The sequence below is a fragment of the Pituophis catenifer genome, unplaced genomic scaffold (genome assembly GCF_029215685.1).
Source record: "Pituophis catenifer annectens isolate HBS135680 unplaced genomic scaffold, rPitCat1.0.hap2 SCAF_3, whole genome shotgun sequence".
NCBI classification, from domain to species: domain Eukaryota; kingdom Metazoa; phylum Chordata; class Lepidosauria; order Squamata; family Colubridae; genus Pituophis; species Pituophis catenifer.
Genome location: NW_027256883.1, coordinates 32661919 through 32682456, shown reverse-complemented (window position 1 = coordinate 32682456; position 20538 = coordinate 32661919). Strand labels below are relative to the sequence as shown.

Below are 20538 nucleotides of genomic sequence, written 5' to 3'. Positions count from 1 at the left end.
AGTTAAGCATTCTGATAAAACTACACAACATGGTATGTGGGATTTGAGAATCTGTCTGGGGATTAGGAAACTTTTGGGACCAAAGCACTGTTGTTATACTGCAAAAGTGGAAACCTGTTTGTGACCTCCCAGAATTCTAATTGCCCCATAATTGATTGCATGATTTTTCCATAATTTTGTGCAATGAAATATACAGAGACTGTTATGTAAGTCCCCTAAGTGGGGAAAAAAATCCAATCTCGTAAAACTAGGAAAAAAGATCTTGCTATCTACTTTATAATTGTTCTGCTAGTTACAGCCCCCCACACCTCACAATCAACCAGAAGTGGCAGATATTTCAGTTTAGTCTATCCAAAATCATAAAATAGCTAGGCAAGACAGAAGCCATCATTGTCAGTTGAGAAGAATAGTAAACTGAAAAGCAGAAGACTACTTCAGTGTATTATAAATAGGACAACTGTATTCATCAGGAAAGCAAAGAGAAGTATTTGAAATGAGTGAAATGAGTCCCTCTACTGGCAGATTTAAATAGGAGTAGCTGGTCCAGTTTCATGCATTTTGGGGAACCAATTTAATAAATCAAAGAAAACGTATTTTTGAAATAAAATAAGGAGAGCTATCCATTTCTTCCTTTTTTCCTTTCTCATTCTTGTCTTGCCATTTTGTAAATCTTTTTTTTTATTGTCTGTAAACTTAATACTTTTTTTAAAAAAAGACAACAGTGTAAATTGTATAATGGTAGTGTTGTTTCCAGCAATTATATTTAGAAGATGGGACAAGATGGAAGAGTTTCAGGAATAGTTTAAGAAAACTATTGTAATGATTTTTTAAAAAGATTGATAAATTTCTAGATAGAAGCTGCAGCTTCTAGATTTCTGAAAAGAATAGGAAGGAGAAAAAACATTTAAAGAGATAATTTATAACTGACAAAACTGATATTTATCTTAAACACATTATTAAACATAATAAATTTTAAAACAATTTACATTTTACAATATAAATCAATTTATTGTAGTATTCTGAGCTCAGATATTTTGCAGAAGTCCAGGTATTCCTATTTGGCTTGTTCTTTACCAAATCTTGTTTCCACACAACCATCACAAAAGTGGATTCCAAGATACCCAGTGTTAAGCCGAGATTGATACGCAAGTAAAATCAACAGGAAATGAGTATTAGGCTAAGAACACTTTATTTCTACATAAGGCTAAACTCAAAACAATTTGAAAGGAAATGAGCTGGGGGAAAAAACTTATCAGTGAAAATTATATGTATACTTATCACTACTTTGGAACAAGTCATTCTTCCAATATGTCAGAGCTTGCATAGGTATAGCTAACGTGAGAGTACTAACATAATAAAGTTTTTAATCCAAAACACAAGAAGATAAAAAATACACATGGAAAAAAATCAGGAACCTTTTTCAGGGCTAGATAGCATTGTATGAACTTGTAAGAAAGGCATCCTCAACAATTGAAAACAGTTGTTAACTGTTTGGGCTATTTGGATTTTAAAAACATTTTTACTTCATTTCAGGGACATCGGGACATCTGGATGGTTGATGCCTGTTCACATTCCATTGCTAACGCCTGGAATAAAATAGGTTGAAATCTTACATTTATGATTTATCATCAATTTGGGAATATGTCATTAGTATATCAGAATTATTCTGTCATGCAAATCTTTGTGTCAAAGTTATGATTAGATTTGAGTTCTGTACATCACAAGCATTAATATATGATTCTAACCTTCTAGATGTCATAAAGCTTTGTAAAGCTTCTTCATATCTTAGTATTTCTAAGAATGAATCCAACTCTGGATTAAATATCTTCTTCAAATCATCCAGTTTACTGGAAATAAATGATTAAACTACACATATGTTCACATACCCAAATAAAACAAAAATGCCTAATTCAATAAAAGTTCAATATTAAAAAAAAACACTTATTTGATTGTTGCCATTCTAAGAGACCAAAATACACTAATGGTGGCTTAATCTGATACAAAATACGGTTGTATTATTCTACTCAAATCTACGGTAAGGTTTTTAGTTTTAGTTTGGTCATACCTTCTGTTCTGCTATTGTGTTTGCTATATACCCCATACAATACTCAATAATTAGTATTGCAGTTTATGGAAACACTTATATAAACTATGAATAAAACATGTAAAAGGAAAGTTAACAGAAGGCATTCTTTCTCTTATAAATAGGAAGCATCAGTGGGAAAGATTTTTCAAGCACTGAATTTTCTCAGCACGTTGTTTCACATATATTTAAAACAGTACATCCATTACTAAGCAAGGAAATCAAGTTGGTGAAGAAAGAACAGTATGATCATGGCAACTGCAAGGGGAAAGAGGAAAAAGCATTTTGCTAGGGATTTTATTCTTTTCCCTTATAATATACAAAGGAAAAAAATGTCACATGGAATTGTATGGACAGTCAAACGTGTTCTGAACTATTAATTATATAGATGAATTACTCCATCCTCTTTTGCACCATATCCCATTTATTTTCTTGTCAGAGACAAGACAGCATGACATTTAAAAATGTGCTGCACACACGATAAATAATAAAAGAAATGTTTAAAACATTGGAGGGGGGAAGGATTTCAGCAGCAGGTTTTGACATATCAAGATGGATAACTGAGCCTATATTTACTCAGGTACAGTGGATGAGCATCAAAGAAGTTCTTTATGAAATAGAGGCCATGTGATCGGATATTTAATTCACTGCATCATCCCTTTTCAAAGGAATGATCTGAATCTCTTTTGCTATCCGCTCTGCTATTGCTTGACAATTTGCAGCAATGATCCTTCTTGACATCAAATCAAATGGTCCTCCTAGAAAACCAAACACATACATCTATTGAACACACAAGTCTATATATCTGACTTATTTCTACTAATTCATTTATAAAGTGACCTAAATCAGCAGAGGTGCAAACTGAATATTGTTTCAGGAATTAAATTTTATTTTCCTTAAACTACTGTATTTTTCAGACTATAAGACACACTTTTTTGTTTCCCAAAAGGGGGTGAAAATGTCTGTGTGTCTTATAGACCAAATATTTCTGAAGCACCGCCCAACACCAGCCATTTTTTGGCCTCCACACGCCCTGTTTTTGGGCCTTTTTCGGTCCCATTTTCGAGACTTTTTCTAGCCCATTTTTGAGGCTTTTTCCGGCCTGTTTTTGAGGCTTTTTTTGGCCCATTTTTGAGGCTTTTTTGGCCTCCCCCCAAAAACAACGGCTGAGAGACACTGCATGTTACAAAGGAAAAACATAAATCAGGATAATTCTTATTTTATGATTCCGAGCAGGGTACAACATAGTAGAAATTAACAGCATTGCATCAAACCCTTATGATGTCATCATGCAAATGCTGTTGTGATGTACCTAATTCCTGATATTTGACACAAATATGGAAGTTGCAACATTTGCATGATGATGTGTATCCTGAACGTTTTGTTATTCTCACCCTCTCTACAAGGCAATTCTCAGGTTTGTATCCCTGAGTGGAAAATACTTAACTGCTCAAGTTCTTTAACAGTCTTAGTCACGAACTGTTAACTGTACAAAACTGGCTTTACTTTGTTGTCAACATATTTTACCTGAGATGTCGAGCAGCACTCCCCCTGCTTCAACAATGATAATTCCAGCTCCTGCCATGTCCCAGCAGTGAATTCCCATCTCATAATAGGCATCTGCTCCTCCTGTGGCCACCAGGCACATATTAATAGCTGCTGTCCCTACTGCTCTAATCCTAAAACAGGTAACAGAATTACTACAACCTATTATTTAGGCATTGAAGTTAATGACTAATCATTTGGGCTGCTGAAGCACCGGAACAAACTCTGAATTGGGGAGCTGAGTGGAACTAAGCAGAATAAAGTGCATGTACCCGAATCTGGATGTAGCCAATATCAGGATATTAGTCTTCATAATAGCACACTACTACATCATCCTATCTTAATTATTCAATATGTACCTTTTTCAATCAGCTAAAATTGTGAATTTGCACATTATATATTTTTATTACTGTTACAGATTCTTTTAATAAAGATAATGCATTAAATGGTTATTTGTCAGCGCATTTGGAAATCAGCAACATACATCATAGAGAGGTAAGAAACAAACTCTTCTGGATGTTGAAAATCAAGTGCAACAGCCAAATATCTCTTTCCGTTATTCAGTGGACTTGGGTCCTTGTTTCTAGCTACTACCTCTGAACTGATGGCATTCAACAATTTATTTATTTATAAAATTTATAGGCCGCTTATCAAGGTAACTCTAGGCGGCTGAGGTTGAAAATTTAAACACACTACCAGGTTAGATAGGTCAAGTTTAAATTATTTTTAAACAGACTGTTCCTGTTGAATTGAAGCTATCTTCCTTTCCAACGCCTTAGAATGTTTACATTAACACTTTCCCTTGTATACTATTGTATAAAATTCAATTACTAAATAGACATTCAATTGTATAGAATGTGAAGGATGTGTTTGTGTTTTATTTTTATAATTATAATGTACATTGAAGATGGCATTTAATTTCGTTGTACGAGGTGCAATGACAAAAAACTATCTCCCTTGCCTTTACCAATCACTTTCTGAGACTTGGTATATTATATATTTTTATGATTGTGTACAGATTATTTAATGAAGATAATGCATTAAATGGTAATCTGTCAGTGCATTTGGAAATCAGTGACATTTGGCCCACAAATCTCAAAACTGGCAAATAAACGTTTGCATTGCCACCAACAGGCACACCTCTGCACAAATGATTAACCTCTGTTCTTCTTCACTCCTAGCCTAAATTCTTCTTTTTTTTCCTCCAGCACTGCCACTCATACTTAGCGTACAAAGTCACATAGTTCCTTGGTCATAAAAAAATAGGGTGAGGCTTACAATCAACATTCTTTTTACTTTACTTTACTTTACTATACTATACTGCTTTCTGCTTATATCATCTGGGACAATGTATTGAAACAGAAGTCCTAATTTGGATCTTTGCGTGGACTGAGAGAATAATGGGGACATTCTCATCTTCTTAGCAATATCTGCATTGTAGTGATGTTTCATTACAAATAAATCAAAACAAAAAAGATACCGTACCCATGAATAGGAATGCTAAGGAGCTTTTGCATATTAGAAAGAACTGTTTTGATAACTTCTGGATCACGGTCGGACCCCAATTCTGATACTAAGAGTGCTTTTGTAATGTCTGCAAAATAAAACAAAATTGCATCCATTAATTTACATTTGACCAGTGCTGTTAAAAAAGGCAAAATCAACTATTTTAATATAAAATATTGTTTAAAGCACATTGTTACTTATTTTGTATCTAATGCCTAGAAGGGCGAGGAAAAAGACCTGAATATGAAGAAGAAAATAAACTAAATTGTGTAAATCTTTGTTAAAGAATATAAGTAATTACCATATTTTTTGGAGTATAAGACACACTTTTTTTCCTTCTAAAAGGGAGGGAAATGTTGTGTGCATCTTATATACCAAATACAGCCATTTCCCAAACCCCGCCCCGCTCGTCCCATTTTTGCAAAAAAAACGGCCTGTTTTTGTGAAAAATGGGGCGCACAGAGGGTTTGGGAGGCCTGCAGAGTGCTCCTGGAAGCCAGGGAGGGCAAAAACCTTTTTTTTCTTACTTACCTCTTCAAAATCTTGGTGCGTCTTATACACCGGTGCGTTTTATACTCCGAAAAATACGGTATGTCCCACAAAGTTCTGAGCAATCCTCTAGCCCTGACAATTGAGCCTGAGTATCCTACAGATATTACATGAACAATAAGGTTGCATTTTATTCAGATATATGGTACTCTCCAAGTTGATTCTCCTGTTGACTGTCCAAGTCAGATGTCCTCTGTACTGTTTCCCACAAATTCACTTTTTTTAATGAAAATTTTAATTCAATGGCAAACAGGCACAGAACATCTTGGCAATGCTTCAAAAAAATAAAAAAAAGGCAGACAAATTGTCTGAAATGGCATGGAGGTATCAAGCAGATTGCTTGAATAGCATACCTATTGCCAGTTTATTTATTTATTTATTTATTATATTTCTATACCGCCTTTCTCCCGTAGGACTCAAGGCGGTGTACAGTCAAGAAAAATATAGACACACAAACATCATAAAATTGCTAATTAAAATTGTTACTTAGTTTAGTTAGCACAGAAGCAATATTAATTACGTGCTAAGACAGGGGTTCAAAGTCAATTTCACTGAGGGCTGCATCAGGGCTGTGGTTGACCTTGGGGGCCTGGATGGGCATGGCCAACTGGGTGGACATGGCCAACTGGGTGGACATGGCCAGCTTGACACCACTCCCCAAACTGCTGGAATGTTTTCTCTTTGCATTGGGTAGACTGGGCTGAAGCCACACTGGCTCGATGTTTCCTCTTTGCATTGGGTAGACTGGGCCAAAGCCACACTGGCCCAATGTTTCCTATTCACATTGGGTAGACCGGGCTGAAGCGATGCGGGTAGACTGGGTTGAAGTGACGGGGCCCAGTCCCTTATATTTTCCAGGATGGCCCCGTGGGCCGGATGTGACCACATCACGGGCCAGATTCAGCACATGGGCCTTGAATTTGACACCCCTGTGCTAAGAGAACACATACAGAGTAAGCTCCATTTCCAAGAGCATTTGATCAATCTTTTTGCACTAAGTGGGGCAGTTATAGATCAAAGAGAAACATTTCATATACTTCTCTGGCTGACTGCCATCAGATGAGCTCATCTCTGTTCTCAAACGATTTGCAATGTAAATTATGGAAGTACATTTAAGTATTTACATCCCTCAAGGCAATTTCTCAGTGTAATACAAGAACAAAAGAAGTCTGTGCGGATTTCTGGAAGACATTATTATATTTTTATCTTGCTCTTTTATATGCATATAACTCAAGGCAGTGAACATACCTAATACGCCTTCCTCCTTCTATTTTCCTCACAACAACCACCTTGTGAAGGCTGAGAGAAGGGTTGACCCAAAGTCACCCAGCCAGCTTTTGTACCTAGGGCTGAAGCCTTGTGGTTTCCACCTTTACCATTACACCAAACTAATTATTGGAAGAAAAAGAAGATTTTAGGAAGAAAGCCAACAACAGAAAGGGCTTTGGTGATCTTACAATTTTAGGATGAAAAGAAATTTGAAAAGTGAAAGTCAATGGAAAAGGTCGAGATATAATAAGGCCAGTAAAAAAAAAAAAAAAAAAATCAAAGGAGAGACCTTGTCCTATAGAATGAGAAATGGTGAAAAAGTGGAAAGAATCTTTCTCAACTGCAGGTTGATATCAGCCACAACGGGATGCGGAAGTGTAAACAAGCAAAGCCTTTATTTATTTGTATCCCGCCTTTATTATTTTACACATAATTCAAGGCAGCGAACATATTCAACACACCTTTCCCCTATTTTCCTCACAACAACCACCTTGTGAAGTGAGTTGGGCTGAGAGAGACAGTGACTGCTTCCAAGCCTTAAGTATGAAAAGAAGTTCCTTGGCAAAGGAACTAAGAAGGAAAAAACTCTCAAAGAATAACAGGGCAAAGGAATTCCAGACTAAAAAGGTGGAGAACTGTTAAACAGGATACAGTAATCATTGCATAATTGGTGTGAAATAGGCTAACATAGTCCTCTGCTTCCTGAAGTTTATGGAGCTCTGTAAAATGAATTCCCACCCTAACGCACAGAAACCAAAGATGCCAAAACTTTACCTCGTTGTTTTGATACTTGGAGTTTTTGTCCATTGCAAAAGGCTCCTTTTCCTTTTCGACCAGTATACATCTTGTCTTCTACACAGCTATACACAATTCCAAATTCCATCTGTTATAAGAAAAATGCAACACCTATAGATCTTTAACAGTCCAACTTTACATTATAGAAAGAAGTTGCAGTGAAAACATTTTTTCCAATTAGAAATATTAGAAGTTAAAGTAAATCAGTTACCTGTTTCTTTACTACAAAGCCAATTGAAACGGCTACAAAGGGAAACCTTGAAGATCAAAAAGAGAAATATATTGCCTTTGTAAAATGAGGACAGAAGCAACAACTGTAAATTAGAAAAGTAAAATTTGGATAATATTATTCTATACATGCCTAAAGAAAATACTGAAAAGCATGTTCTAACATTTTCATACCAAAACAGAAACAAAGATCATCCTCTAAATAATATGTAGTAATAGCTGAAAAAAGTACCTATGCACAAAATTAGTTGTTCCATCTATAGGGTCAATAATCCATGTGGGATTATCTGTCAAAATACTTCCTGCACCAGCTGCAACAGATTCTTCTCCGATAAAGCTAGAATGAACAACAATATACAAAGACAGACAACAGATTGTAAATTCATGTTTAATATACATGCATCATAAAGTAACACTATATCTTTAAAAGCCGTAACTCATCTAGTAAACTACTTTTAAAGTCGTTTTAATTTTTTTAAAGACCATCAGTCTTAATCATTACAAAATTGAATCGTTACAAAGTTATTTCCTGAACAACCGAGTAATTGGTCCATGTAGTTAATACTTCTGTACTTAGAAGTATATAGTCTGGTGCAGTTTTTCTCACTCTAATATCTCCAGATGTGTTAAAATCACAAGAGTCAGTACTGTAATTCCTAGTCAATGTAATTGGGAAACAATATAGGCAGTCCTTGAGTTATGATAGCAACTGGGACTAGAATTTCCATTGCTAATCAATGAACATCCCTGAAGAGGATGCCATTTTGGAGCAGTCACAATTCCTTGAAGCTGTTCAGAAAATGGCAGCTGCTTCTGGGATGCAGTTGCATGGATCCAGGGATGCTGAGCCATGGAATAACCTGCCCTCCTTCCCCAAGTGAGGTATGGAGCTCTAGAGATCTTCAAAAGATAAGTATTTGATGGGTAATGGGGGATGGGAAGCAGACCCAAGGCCCTTTAGGAACTCACTGGGAGGGGAAGCAGTCCAAGGCCTATGGGGATTTGGTGAGGTGGGATGGGGGGAGATAGGTGGGGGCATTGGAACACCCCTGAGATTGGTTACCAGGGTGAATTACCATAAGGGCAGTGCAGTGGTCATAATGTCAAAACAGGGTCTTAAGTAGCTTTTGGGGGGTGTCTGTCATAACTTTGCTAAGTGACCAGTTGCAAGTCAAAGACCACCTGTATATCCAGTTTCCTTATTCTTCCCTTGTAACACTTGATTTATAGCCACTCAGTTATTATTGCTACCCCTTGCAAGATTTTCTGTGAATCTTTCTTAAATGGAACCTCAAGGTTTCAACATGGACTCAGACCAATGTAGCACATAATGGAATTATATCTTTCCCTGATTTGGAATCTATTTATTCTATTATTGCTTCTATTAACATGGCCTAAATTGTGTTTGCCTTTTGCACAGCCATTTCACATTATTACAAAATTCAATGAGTTAATTGATAAGTCCAAGATCATATATCATATTCATGGGTACCTTTGCTGAGATCAGACCTGTATTTTAGAGGCATTCTCTTTTGCAATTAACATCATAAAACACGCTGTACCTGTGTGATGGATATTTTTCTTTTATAGAAGATATAATCATATTTTCCACTTTTTGATCAGTGATTGTGACTAGATCTGCTGGAGAACTTTTAATCATGACAGTTATTTCCTCTTTCAATGCCTCCCGGATTACCTGTGCAGAAAAATCTTTATATGATTATTTTGAAAACAGGACATGATAAATAATATTCTTAATTAGCAGTAAGACTTAAGTTAAAACTTGTCTGTTGGGGCGAGGCATAGAAGCAGCAAGAAAAATTATACTGAAAGACTCTGATTCAATTCTTATTTTACAAGGTACAAACATTTGTAATGAATAAAAATGTAGAAAATAGAAGAACCCTTTACATATGAGGGCACCATAGGAAGTATACAATTTAATACAATTTATACAATTTTATAAATGAATTGGTTAATTGTTTTTATAAGTTGACTATGATTTAGGGTTTCTAAATCTTATATTTATTTTCATATTTTAAAATATATGTGATTTCTTGTTTGCTCTGTAAAACCCTCATTTCTTTGTATTGCTTAGATAATAGACAGAAATACAAGTCAGGTTCTTGAACACGTACAACTTCTCAGAAAAGTTAATATTCTTAAGCAGAGATGGCAGCTTAGGGCCTAGCTGACACAAGTGTCCCTCAATTCATTATTTTTATAGTTTTTACAGCAGTACTGAAATATGTTAATACAATTATTCATTATTGGTCACTAGCCACAATTTCCAAGCTGTGAAGGCTAAATTTAAAATCAGTACTTGAACATTTAAACCATTTTTGAGAATGATATTTTAAAATGTTTTTCTAATCCCAATAGAAAGTAAATTATTCATACCTCACCAGCTTTTCTTGCTAAAACAATTGCATAGTTCATGCATTCTTCCCAAGGATCAGTCATCTTGATCTACCTAGAATATAATATTTTAGTTACTTTTAACTTGTAAAATACTGTACAGTACTGATGCTGAGAAAAAAAAAATTCTTTCCAGAATCTTTGTCTTCAGTCTGATTAACTTCATACTCTGGATTTCCCTTGTTCAGATTTTATACCCACATACTATAGATGATACACAAATAAAGATTAACATTGGTGTGCCTGGTATCTTCCTTAGAAATTTCTTTGATTGAAAAGCTTAGGGATTTTGTTTGCTTTTAAGCATTGTTTTGTTCCAGAATTTTGGGATCACAGCTAAAAATATACATGTATTTGCTTGGAAGTAAATTCTTTGAATATGAAATGTTTTTCTATTTATGCTTAAAGATACAAGTCTGGAAGATAAATACTCTTTAACAGGTTGATGCATGAAAAATATCTTTGTCCAGGCTTCCATTTTTTTATTATGATCCAACACAGGTGATATTTACAATGATATTTACAATGAGTTTAGGTGGATGCAATTAATTGGATTTTTTAAAAACAGGATTTGAATCTAATCTTGGGACAGAAATCCTCCCAGATTTCTTGATAGTGAGATCGGCAGCATATAAAATAAATAAATAAATAAATAATGGTGGATGATTTATGCCAAAAATGGGGAAAACCCCATCCTCAAATCTAGGGAGAACTTAATGACTAAAATAATTAAGCAGATTAACAACGAGAAAATGCAACTTATTGTATAGCTTAATTATTATAAAATGAAACATTGCTCTGGACTGAAGAAAATCAAATTTATCCTACACACATGGAGGGCCAACTAGGAATATAGTGAAGGGATGAAGGGGTTGAGCCCATTGTTGAATTCTCTGCTACTTTCCAAAAAACAAACAAATTCCACTCAAATTCTCTTTATCTGCTAATGGATATTACCAATTAGATTTTGATTAACTTGTGTTAGCTAATACAACAACTCAATTATATCCAGCTGTTTTCTTTATTTTTCTCCTGGCCAAGCAATTTGTGAATTCAGTATAGGATGGAAATAGCGTGAACATTTTCTGAAATGGGGAATGTAAGTTATCATCTTTTCAGCATCCTTTGAGACAGCACCTACTGAGAGCACAATTCTGCCTCTGTTAAATCCAGAACACAATTCTGACGCTCTTAGATCCAATCTGCTTATCTGAAGGCTCCTTATTACTTTATCTTTGCAGGCTCTTCCTTATCCTTTGCCAGCAATTGAACCTTGATAGTGGTCATAGGGAATCACTGATCTAACCCCTTCCTAGCACTCATTAGATTCCCTATGTGCATCAGAAAAGGCCATCTCTTTCTGCTTCAGGCTGGTTAGCTTCTATCCAGTATTGCTAGGGAGTACCTGCCTACTTCCTCAATTATAATTAGAAAACACCAAATGGCAAAAGAGCATCTCTGGGGAAATGGAGCTTTTTCACCTTAGCTTCATTGGAGCACTCTTTTTCCTATCTTCCAGCAGAGATGATTCCTGCTATGTCAGGAGGCATATTCCTCCTCCAGCCAAGTTTGCAGACAGGTTTTCATGACCTCTTTCTGCCTTTATCCTCCTTTTCTAGCTTCCCCACATCCTAATGGTTCTGAGATATGTCTGCTTTTCCTCATCCATCCTGCTGTTCCATGCAGAGGAAAGCCACCAGGAAATGAGGGGATGGCATAGTGCAACAGGATGGGAGTGGCAAGACTGTCAAAGGGCACAGGCTTCTTTACTGTTTTCTAGGCAACAATATAAAATAGCTTGCCATTTCCTTTTTCAGAATTACATTTTCTGCATTTCCCATTTTGGCATAAAGCCCTGGGATCTCCTGGTGGCCTCTCATCCAAGTACTAACCATGTCTGATCATTTAGGTCTTCCCCTTCCCCTGGGAATCTTCCATATCTCACTGCCCACATAAAGTCAGCAAGAGGATGGAACTGGAGCAATGATTCTCTTCTTTCAATACTATTTGATCTTCCTTTACAGCAGAGGAAGTGGTCTTGGAGAGATAATTCCTGGCTGAGGAGGGTCCTTTGTGCCCTTGAATGTCATTTACTGCCTGCCTGATCTAGTCTAGTGTACATTTTCTTCAAAGTAGAAGCGGTACATCAAAACAGTCTTTTCTCTGTGCCTATTTCCAAATAAATGTAGCCAGGCTTTTAGGGGACATTTATACAAGGAAAGGTGGGCCTCTATGCTAAATCAGTTTCCAGCATCCAACAAGGACGTTTGTAGCTTTTGAGAATTTAAAAAAAGTGGGGTAGGATTGCCACTTCCTGTTTTGTATGGATACACAATGCACAATGCAAAACAAGGCTGCAATTATGCTTTTTGAAAGTACCGGCCTTGCATATATAATGGATCTGTCCGGGAAAAAAACTCGACATTTTCCCGCTTCCATTAAATCCAGCGTCAGATTTTCTATGACCCAAAGCTCGACCTTAACATACATGACACCGTGTTAAGGGAGTTGTCAACATGTTGGAGCGCAGTCGACTCTCTGAACCCTACAAGCTGCGGTGGCAAAGCAATAGAAACAGTTGGGAGAAAGAACAAAGAGAACCCTAGAAATCAGATCAGATCACCGCTTAAAACAGGCAATCTCGCCAGCCCGGGACTTACCGTTAGGAGGCCAATTTTTTTTGCAGCAGCTACCGGGTACTGGCAAAGCCGGTTGACTAGGCACCGCCTCAGCAGAACCCACTGCGCAGGCGCTGCAAGGACTTAACAACCCCCCCCCCCCCCCCGCGCTGCCATTGCAACTGTGTCTGATAGTTCCAGGCAGCGCGAGCCTGAAAGAGCGAGGCGCGGCTCGTGCGAAGAATCGTGCTTTCATTGGTTGCCGAGAGTTCGGATGTTCGTGGGGTGCGGCGAAATTCCACGGCGCTTTCCCGGCAAAATGAACCTTCCTTTCTACGCGAGGGCTCAGCGTAACTGAACAAAATTCGGGCATCTTTACGTTTTGAATTTGCACGTGCATATCGGCCTGAATCGGGCATACCAAATAGGCGAGTAGATCATTTGTACTTTGCTTGTAAATACGAAGGGAAAAATAAAAGCAGTTTTGATACAGAGATCTGGGTTTTTTAAAAAAATCAATTTGCGCCTTTAATTGCTTCATTCTGTTCCGAAATTGGAGTGGGTTTATTAAGGAATGGAGATAAATGGCGGTCAGAAGGAGAGAACGGCATTCTTTGATTGTAAAAAATATTTCATTTAAGATGTTACGAAAAAATAGCATTAGGCATTGCATCGCCCTAAAAAAGGAGCTGCTGGACACGCTTGCCATGATTTCCTTCCCCAGTCTTATATTACTTTCAAAAATATAAAACCCAAAGTAGTTAACCTTTCTTATGAATGTATTTCAACATGGTGTCTTTCCAAACTGCCCATGAGCAATTAGTATTTTAATGTTTAAAAGATACTTTGACCATGCAGATATATGTCCAACGCTCGGTATTGTGATTCATTGGTTTTCCTTCTTTGTATTTCTCTAAATATGTTTATATTGTGTACTAGATTAGCCAAATGTACTGTATGGCTAATCTACAATATCACCTATCACCAAACCAAATTCCAAATCTCCTTTTTCATAAAGAGAAAATATATTGGAATATTGTAACATGGTATATAATTTATAAAATACACATTATAATTTATAAGAAAAAAATGGCTTGGTTGTTCCAGGTTTTTGTATGACCACACACAGCTTCGAACACAAATATTTCTGCTTCCGTAGCTGATAGAATTGCAAATTGACTGTAATGGTGTCACTTTCTCCAATAGTGCACTTCTCTGAAAATATTAATTACATTACTTCAAATATTTTTGACAAATAAAACTCAGGGTTGAAAAGATTAAACTATTAATAGTTGATACAATTGTAAGACACAGTCATAATAATGTTCTATTGACATTTTGAACCATTTAATTGATCCCAAATCCAGCTAACATCAAAATTAAATATCCAAATGAACTGTAAATACAGAATGGTTTTCAAAATAAATATTAAAATTCCAAAAGAGCATCTATGACTGACTGGATTGTATATGTGAGCCACTCCATTAGCTGGATCACAGGAATAGAATAGGCAAAATCTTGTAAAATAAAATAGAATAATCTTCCACTACGTTTAATAACCCTATTTTGGGATTTTATTTCAACTTCATTTATTTTAACTGGTTCAGAAAACAGCAGGCAAATAACACAATCACCTGCTGTACTTGAATACTAAGTTTATAATAACCCACATGTATTAAGCACCACAGGTAGACTTTTCAGTTGAGTATCTGTCAGTCTGAACTCAATTTTTGGTACATGGGATGACATGTATGACAAATGTATTTGCCCACTTGAGAAAACAACATAAATACATATTTCTTTTTAAACTGAATTCCCATTTCTTAGGAAAAGTCACTCTTGTACCATAGAGCTAGTAAAACAAAAAGTCTTCTCATGTTCAATCTGATACAATAAATACAAAAGCAGTATTTTCCGTAATTACTATAGATAAGAATCTGCATCTGCTAAAAATTCAACGTCATCAAGATATTCCAGAATCACATTTCCCCCATTATATAGCGGCGATTCTTTAGAGTTTATCCACGATTCTACTGCATGATCCAAAGGCAGGGCTTCTCCAGATGCTGTGTGGCAAAGTCTTAATTTCTGAAAATTGGGAGGGGAGGAAGTTAATCACTTAAATCCAAATATTTGGAATTCCCACAATATTGCTTCAATTGATTTACCTTGGCTGTGGTTTTATTGTTGTCATTTTTAAGGCTTGCTAAGTGGGCTGCAGAATCTATCACTTTGCCAATGCTCCATTTGCTGCAAAAGTACATGGGTATACTTTTATTCTTGCTTCCTTTGGGTAAAAATACTTGGAAATAGATTCTGTCTGTCTATAAGAGAAAAAAAAACCAAGGTGCAGTGTTAAAATAGTTCCTACTTGCACATTCCATTTATCTTATTGCTTTAAAAGAAACTTGCATTTCTCCACCAATGCATAAATTTCTCACCCCAGAACTATAATTTTAAGACAAATTCCACCTTCCTCCTTCACTTCAGCAAATCTACATCTTACATGTAAGCAACAGTGCCCCTTACCACCCTTGAAACAAGTTTGTGGGATTAGAAAAAAAATTATTAGAGAATAAATACTGCAGTTATTCTGAAATGTATTTGTCTAATCCATGAGCATGATACCTGCGGTACAGACTTCTCCCCACATGCGTGCATTTTTAGTTTCATCAGGGCCACTTTCGCAGCTGTTTCAGGGTTCTTGGCTCCTCTGCATTTTTTAATTGCAGTGGCTTCTTTTTTAGAATCTAAAAATATACAGACATTCACTGGGTTAAATTACCTATCCCTCCTTTTTTTCTAAATGCTGAGCGCAGTTATCTTGGAAGAAAGTGCTGCCTCTCCCCACTTGTCTATTTAAGATGCAGTCTCTTCCCTGATCTTCAAATCCTGACAGTTCCCAATATTCAACGTGTGACTGAGAAGTGACAGCAATGAAATCTAAAGGAAGGGATGCTTAGGAATTCCTTAGTATGAGAAAAGAAGCTTCTACAGTACTGTGTAATTATTTTAATATAAAACACTGTGGAACAGCAGTATTGTTATTGAAAAAAGGCTTTGAGTTATACTACAATCTATTCTTGCAGATTTCAATATGTAGCAAAGATAGGGAGCATGATGTTCATGGACACTCAAATTCCCAGAGATGATCTGTCTTGCTGCATGCCAGGCTCAACAATCCATCTGTTTCTTTTCATTTTTAAAATTTGTTAAGTAAGTGGGAAATTGCCATACTGCAGAACAAATTTCAGCCTCTGATGTCATCCTTATAAATACTATATGGGGATTATAACTCTGGGTATATGTTGAAAAAAAGTAAACATTGGAGTATGAAGTATGGAGTACTGCTTTGCTACCGTATGCAATTCAGTTCAGAAGAAAGACTTCAAATTCTCATTGTAATCAACTGAGCTTAGAGGGTGCAGCTTAATCTCTGCAATTCTTTCAAAGCAGGATTTATTCAGCTTAAGGGCATGGATCGCTGGATATGTGCTCTATTCTAACATGGAGTTCTGAACACTCTATCAGAGGAAACAATATTTTAAAAAAAATCCTTCTGCACTTACCTACAATATCTTTAATCAGTTGCCGAGTGACACCCATACGAGCCTGAGGGATTTCCAGTTTCTCACACTCATGGTCTGACTGGTGACGGTGCCTGGAAATAATAGATTGCCAAATATTTACTAGGTACTTTACAGAACAATAGGATAAGATTTGTTAGATCATTGCCTTTGCTCACCTTAAGCAAAATTGTTTTTCACAATAACCACATAAGACAGGTACAAGTTCTCTTCCATCACAATCTTTATACATGCATGGAAATGATTTGTGATAATCCAATTTCATATTTTTGTTTTTTAGATTTGCCTAAGGGAATTAAAAAAATACAATTTAAAATCTTATTTCAAAAATCAAATTATATATTAAAATTATTAAAGTTCATAGTTTAAGCTAAATGTACACTATTTAAACTACCTGGTGGTGACAACCTGAGAGGAAGTAGGTAGTTCAAATTTAGGTATTATTTATTTATTATTTATTATATTTCTATACCGCCTTTCTCCCGTAGGACTCAAGGCGGTGTACAGTCAAGAAAAATATAGACACACAAACATCATAAAATTGCTAATTAAAAGGTATGATGCCAAACTATAACAGTTAATCCTTTGCTTAGGTGCTCTTTCTCTCCCTGTGAACTCCTGGATACATAAGAGCCAACAAAATAATTTGCATACTGTCCTACAAACCTGGAGTACTTGACTTGTAACTCCAAACCTCCAGTAACTTGACTTGACAGCTCTTTGCAGGGTAGACACAAGCCATAGACTACATAGCAAAAACAGATCTCTTGCAAACCATATTTTGCAAATCCTGGTGGCACAGTGGTTAGAATGCAGTACTGCAAGCACACACTGCCACAGCCTGAAGTTCGATCCTGACAGGGTTCGAGATTGACTCATCCTTCCAAGGTCGGTAAAATGAGAACCTAGACTGTTGGGGGCAATATGCTGACTCTGTAAACCGCTGTAAAACATAGTGCTGTAAAACACTATGGGTTGATACATAAGCCTGCTACTATTACTATTTACTTGAAGCCTTTGGTTTTACCCTTTTACTTTTTGGAGCAGTTTCCTGACTCTGGCAATTGGTCTCCCTATGGTGCTCTATCTATCCAAATTGCTAGCTAGAACTCCCTCAACTGGTCAACAGGAAAGTATAATTAATAATAAAAGAAGTCAGCTAATAGTTGACCTCCAACCTATTTGTTCTTTCCCAAAGATAGGATTAGCCACAGAACATCAGAAAAATAGCAATAGCAATTAGACTTTACAGTGCTTTACAGCCCTCTGGTTTACAGAGCCAGCATATTGCCCCCAACAATTTGGGTCCTCATTTTACCCACCTTGGAAGGATGGAAGGCTGAGTCAACCTTGAGTCTGGTGAGATTTGAACTGCCAAATTTCAGGCAGCCGGCAGTCAGCAGAAATAGCCTACAGTACTGCACTCTAACCCACTGTCCCACTCAATATTTTGAAGCTTAGCTGAAAACTATTTTCAACTGCTGCAATGAAAGAAAAGATTTTTTTTTCTTTCATTGCAAACAGACTGTGTTCACAATCAGTCTAATTCACAATAAGGTCCTCACTTGGTCAGCCCTTCTAAACTATATAATCCAAAAGAAAGCTTTTTTTTTGCAGACATAATTTGGCAATAAGACAAGAATATGAATTTCTCTTATTAGGTAAAATGTTGATAAATGTAACTTAAAACAAATTAATTATGAAATATTAGCTTACCTCAGAACAGCCATGAGCAGACAGACTTCTGTGTTGAATGCTTAAAAAAAGTTTTACAGAAACAAAAAAGCCATCAATATGTGTAATATAAGGTTTTATGAAAAAGAGTGACTTAGTCTTAACCACAGCTTAAAATGGAACAGTACCATGTAATATTTACTACTTAAAATGTATTCTTTTCTTTCTCATTTCCATATTATTTTCTCTATCCTTCTTTACAATCCTGTCCCAAATCTCTAAAAATAGTCTATATTGCTAGACTATACCTTAATAATTAATAATATAATTACCAGAAAACTCCTGAGCAGCCATCACAGACAAAAGGGAGGAAATCTAATATAAAAGAAATATTGTAATTATATTCATTCTTTGATAGGTTGACTCAGCGTTCCATCCTTTCGAGGTAGGTAAATTGAGGACCCGGATTGTGGGGGCAATAAGCCAACTTTGTATAGAACATCACCGCTTAGGGGGCCTCCCGAAAGCCCTAATTAGCAGGTATATACAAAAAGTATGCAGGCTATTGCTATAATGCATTGTAAGCCGCCCTGAGTCTACGGAGAAGGGCGGTATATAAATTGGACTAATAAATAAATAAATAAATTGTCATACTGATAAAAGGTAAGTTAGAAGATCTATTCTGTATGAACATTGGCTTTATGCCAATTTGTATGCTAAATGGAATAAACTTGAGGCCAAACTGCAGAATTAACTAGGTATTCTTAAGCAGATGGTTTTTAATTTGTTGGATTTAAAGAGGTTCAGTCATAAATTCTGAGCAATATACCGGCATTTGTAAATCAGGTTGAAAAAATGTCAGTAATAAAATTGAAAAAAATGTCATAGAATACAGTACAGTGATATGTATACTACCCTTATAGAAATACAATTTACTAATTTAACTGCAGTGGATTGTGATTTTGTCTTTAGAACTTTCAAATAACAAAAAAATGAAAGGTAACTAGTGTTTCCATCTTGCATGGTTTAATAAGAGTCAGGGTAAGAAAACAATTTCTCTGACTTTTTGTTTTTTAATTTTATCTTTTTACAGTTACAGGGATATAATTTTTCAATAGCTGTATCGTCCCTATGTTAAATTCTCACAGGGTTGTAGTTGTTGTGGGGAGCGTTGTATAACTTTCTTGAAGAACATGTGGGTTATGCATCTAATAAGACACCAAGAGAATTTTCAATAATATAAAAATGCATATTGAAACAAAATAACACTAAACAAATACTAACACTAGCAAATAAAACTAAAGAACAATACATTATGATAAATGTAAACGAAGTTTGGAACTTTTTTTTAGAAAGGCAGGATTACAATGTCAAATATATAAGTGTGAATAAAACTCTTCTCTTTCTCCAATTTTCATAAAACCTCTGGCCCACAAGTGCTTTGTTCGTGAATGACTGGTCTGATTTTCAATACATCAGAGTTATAGTTAGCAATAGGTAGAAAAAACGGATTTCTCTTATCTCCTAAATTAAGCTAGAGACGGAAGCAAAGTGAAATTGTAATGGTAGACTGGTGAGCACATCTCTGCTAAAAAGGCCTCCTTTGGGACTACTAAAGATAGGCAGATTTCACTTCGTACCTTAATTCTTCGTTCTTAAGGACTTTTTAAAACATTTAAGTATAAAAGAGATCAAGTCATACAACGTGTGGTCGCTCCTGTAAGTTTTTTTTTTTTTTTAAAGTAATTTGCTTTTCACTACATTCATAACCACAAACGCCATTCAGCTACATCTAACCACCAGGCAGGCAAGCAGGCAGATTCATAGAAAGAACCCTCGGCATTCACCCTCGTCTTTTGCCTGCAGCCCTGCACCCTGGTTTGCATTCGAATAACTCCCGTGGGAAAGGCAGAAGCAGCAAGCAAAGTGTGGGAATCGTTTGACGCTGAAATTCCCACGGTGACAACCAGCCAATTCAGAGGCACAAATGTTTCGCGGTAAAAGTTGCAGGCCCTCAAAATACTCATGTGGGACCGACTCCCTCCCCAAGTTGCTGCCTGGTCGATTACTCTATTCCTCTACAGAGTCTCCTAACCTGAACCTCCCAACAAAACGCTCTTACCGAGCTGTTTACACTCTTCAACCCCGCAATGCTGCCCGATTTCCAATTCCGCCATGTTTCCCAACAGCGCATGTGCGCGCCGTCACGTTCTTCCGGGGATACTTGAGGACTTTATTCCACCCCCCCCCCCCCCCACTTCCCCAT

At 36.4% G+C, this 20538-nt stretch overlaps 2 protein-coding genes across 3 annotated transcripts; both read right to left on the bottom strand.

Moving 5' to 3' along the window:
- Window positions 1-1025: 1025 nt before the first annotated feature.
- Window positions 1026-13118, bottom strand: IMPA1 (inositol monophosphatase 1). Its single transcript, XM_070942166.1, has 9 exons — window positions 13054-13118; window positions 10376-10448; window positions 9538-9671; window positions 8208-8312; window positions 7959-8004; window positions 7727-7835; window positions 5114-5222; window positions 3611-3762; window positions 1026-2841 (listed from the first exon to the last, which is right to left on the bottom strand). The coding sequence occupies exons 2-9, from the start codon at window positions 10436-10438 to the stop codon at window positions 2723-2725; spliced, it is 837 nt and encodes a 278-aa protein (XP_070798267.1). The 5' UTR covers window positions 10439-10448; window positions 13054-13118; the 3' UTR covers window positions 1026-2722.
- A 1266-nt stretch (window positions 13119-14384) lies between these two features.
- ZFAND1 (zinc finger AN1-type containing 1) lies at window positions 14385-20475 on the bottom strand. Of its 2 annotated transcripts, XM_070942164.1 has the most exons (8): window positions 20395-20475; window positions 18605-18647; window positions 18315-18354; window positions 16757-16884; window positions 16581-16672; window positions 15640-15761; window positions 15180-15335; window positions 14385-15099 (listed from the first exon to the last, which is right to left on the bottom strand). In XM_070942164.1, the coding sequence occupies exons 1-8, from the start codon at window positions 20447-20449 to the stop codon at window positions 14935-14937; spliced, it is 801 nt and encodes a 266-aa protein (XP_070798265.1). In that variant the 5' UTR covers window positions 20450-20475; the 3' UTR covers window positions 14385-14934. The 2 variants fall into 2 exon arrangements, with proteins under 2 accessions (XP_070798265.1, XP_070798266.1); XM_070942165.1 differs by lacking the exon at window positions 18605-18647 and having other exon boundaries at window positions 20395-20457.
- Between the last annotated feature and the right edge of the window lie 63 nt (window positions 20476-20538).